This window comes from Lipotes vexillifer, unplaced genomic scaffold (genome assembly GCF_000442215.2).
Source record: "Lipotes vexillifer unplaced genomic scaffold, Lipotes_vexillifer_v1.1 scaffold1055, whole genome shotgun sequence".
NCBI classification, from domain to species: domain Eukaryota; kingdom Metazoa; phylum Chordata; class Mammalia; order Artiodactyla; family Lipotidae; genus Lipotes; species Lipotes vexillifer.
The window spans coordinates 1,547,305-1,550,228 of NW_006785407.1; the positions used below are offsets into that span (position 1 = coordinate 1,547,305).

The following is a 2,924-nucleotide window of genomic DNA, read 5'->3' on the forward strand; positions in this document are numbered from 1 at the left end:
GGGTGGACATCACTGAGCCTGCATGCATTTGGGGAGATGGTCCCTAACCCCTTTCCACAGGAACGTTCATGGCTCTTGGGCACACTTCACCTGTATTCAAATCTGTTCCTGCCCCTGGGTGAAGCCAGGGTATCACCCACCACAAACTCGGCTTCTGGGAAGGATGCCATGAAGTCACTGTTCACCAGGGTGCAGTGTCATCTTTCTAACCTTCCCTGGGAGAAACGTCTCACTGGCCTTAGCATCAGGAGTAGCTGTGCTGATTCCAGGCCCCTCACTCTGCAAACGTCTACTAAGCACGTGCTACGTGCCAGGCACGGGACTAAGTGCCGGGTTTACCGTCACATCATTAGTAAGGTGCAGAGTTGCAGTCCAGCCTCGACTACTGACTCAAAATCTATGCTTTAAAAGCCCTTGGCTCAGAGCAGTCAGACATACATACAGTGATGTGGACCAAGTGCTGAGTGAGAGAAGCTGGACACCACGCGCTGTGTGACTCCACTTGTGTGGGATGTCAGGAAAGGTGAGACAGAAAAGTGGTCCACAGCTGCCAGGGCTGGGGGAGCAGGGGAGTGATGGCAACTGGGCAGCAGGCTTCTCTGGGGTGATGGAGAAGTTCTAACACAGACCGTGGCAAAGACTGCAATTCTGTTAGTATACTAACAACCGTTAAATTGTACTTAAAACAGGTGTATTTTTATAGTACGTAAATTCAATAAAACTCCTTTAAAAAGATCTGTGTGGCAAGGTGAATGTTTACTCAAGTTCCAGCTCCTAAAAGCATTCAATGAGCCAGTGGAAATTTTTCAGTAAACCTTCAAGTATTAAGGGGTCCAAGCCCACGTCACCCAAGTTCTGCCCAGGGAACAGTCAGGCTGGAAACAGAACCCTTAGCTCCACTGATAGCCCATGTGGCCTCACATCCCATGGATAACAGAGGGGAACTCTCCATTCTCTCCCTCGTGATAGTGTGAAATGATTTCTCACTGAATGCAGCACAAGTAAGAAAGGGAAACACTAAAACCATTGCCGGCTTAGAACATCTCATCAGGCTCAAAAGATTTTGATTCACATCTGTAGGATGGATAGTATAAATAAATACTCCTCAATATCACGTTCAGGACTAACGCTGATTACTGGTCAGTCGGGTCTCTGCTGAGCAGACATCACGCGACCCTGGAAGTCTGGGGACAACAAATGGAAAGCTGGCTGGACTGCACTTCTGTCTCCATACACGCCCCCCTACACACACACACACACACACACACACACACACACACACCAGGCCAGCTGCCTGCCAGAAACCAGGGCAAATTCCACGTTTGTTTGCGGGGAGAGGAGGACATTCTCTGGCAAAAGCATTCAGCTCCTCCTACTTCATTCCACAAGGAGAAGGCAGAAATAAATTGGAGGAAAGCCCTACCCTTCCTTCCTCCCTGGGGATGTCTCCCCTCATCAGCACCGCATCTGCAAAGACACTTAAGCAGCAGTGGACTGGTGAGACACCACTGGGCACGGGGCCCAAGGACACCCCAGACGCAGGCCCTACCCTCAAGGAGTTTACAACCACACTAGAATTGAGTAAACAGCCAGAGGACAGGGCAGTCAATCTGCCTGGGAGAGTGTGGGGGGGCAGTGCAGAGGCAGGCAGGCGACGGGGTGACACGCTCCACTCTGAGTTGGCAGGAACCTCCCTTCTGGCCCTAATTCTCCTACACTGGTACCCACCCCCGGAACCTCAGCCGCTGGCCTGAGTCATTTCTGCCAGGTCTACATACCATCTGTACTACTCCTTTCTTACTATGTTTCTATAAACCAATTAGCTATTTTTACCTTGCCTCATTTGAAGCAGTAACAGACATGAAATCACAGGTTTAGGATGATACATATGGTCTTTTCAAATATTCATTCCAACCAGCATCGCTCTACACTTTTTTTAAATCTGTCTATGGACCACTTAATATCGCACTCGACCCTTGAACAAAACACCATTCTCTTAGCACAGACACCCCTCCGGGTCGTTGAGAAACAGCAAACAGCAAGCCGAGCACGTGTGTCTGAGTCAGTCCCGGGAAGCATGGCTGCCACCTCCACGGAGGCATCTGTCCTGCACCAGCCCCACCCTGACTTGTGCTCACGCCACTGGGGCGTCCTCTCAGACAAGCCACTCACCGCTCTGCGCTCCGACGGGCAGACAAATGTGATAGTCACTGCCGGGCTGTGACCCTCACAGAAGTCTGGATGAACTGCCCCTTCTTTCACATAACTCAGGACAAGCCTGGAGGATACACGTCGAGAAAAGAGGGTTAGGGTTACAAAAGTACAAATTACATTCCAATTAGTCTGCTGCCCTGAGCCTTCGGCTCAAGCTTCTGTTCTCCCTTTCCCCACGTGTGCAGAAAGGGAGAACAGAAGCTTACAACATGAAAGAAGCCGTAGTACGAAGTAACTTAAATTTATTTCCATTTGGGGGGAAAAAAATTTTTTTAAGTAAACTTCAATGAGTGCTTTAAAAAAATAAGTAGAACAACCAACATATAAAATTAAATGCTAAGAAAAGCTGTTTGAGTACAACAAAAAAGATTATAAACAATCTAACAAAACAAAACAAACACGGCCCAGCCGGCCAATTGCATTTCAGCCCGCAAGGCTACACGACCACTTCTCAGTGCAAGCGGAAGTTCCTTTTTTTTTAAGCCTGAAGACAGCCCAGCGCGCTGGCGACACGGCCTCCCACGGCCAGGCAGAGCCTGGAACCGCCCATGGGGGTGTTGGCCTCGTTGTGGGTTGTGGCCACAGCTCCCGGTGCACCGGCCACAGGACCACTGAAAACAGACGGCCTTCCTTTCCTCTGAATACACACTCAGGCTTTCGCTCGATGCCCACACTTTCCGAAGTCGTCTCTAGCCCTCCCAGTAGGGAAA

General features: G+C 49.9%; 1 protein-coding gene across 1 annotated transcript in view; it reads right to left on the bottom strand.

Annotated features, from left to right (window-relative positions):
- Positions 1-2,924, bottom strand: part of IGF2R (insulin like growth factor 2 receptor) — a 110,618-nt gene that overhangs the window by 66,343 nt on the left and 41,351 nt on the right. Inside the window, exon 7 of the mRNA XM_007457582.1 lies at positions 2,173-2,278. Within this exon, the coding sequence (XP_007457644.1) occupies positions 2,173-2,278 (106 nt within the window). The remainder of the gene's footprint in view (positions 1-2,172; positions 2,279-2,924) is intronic.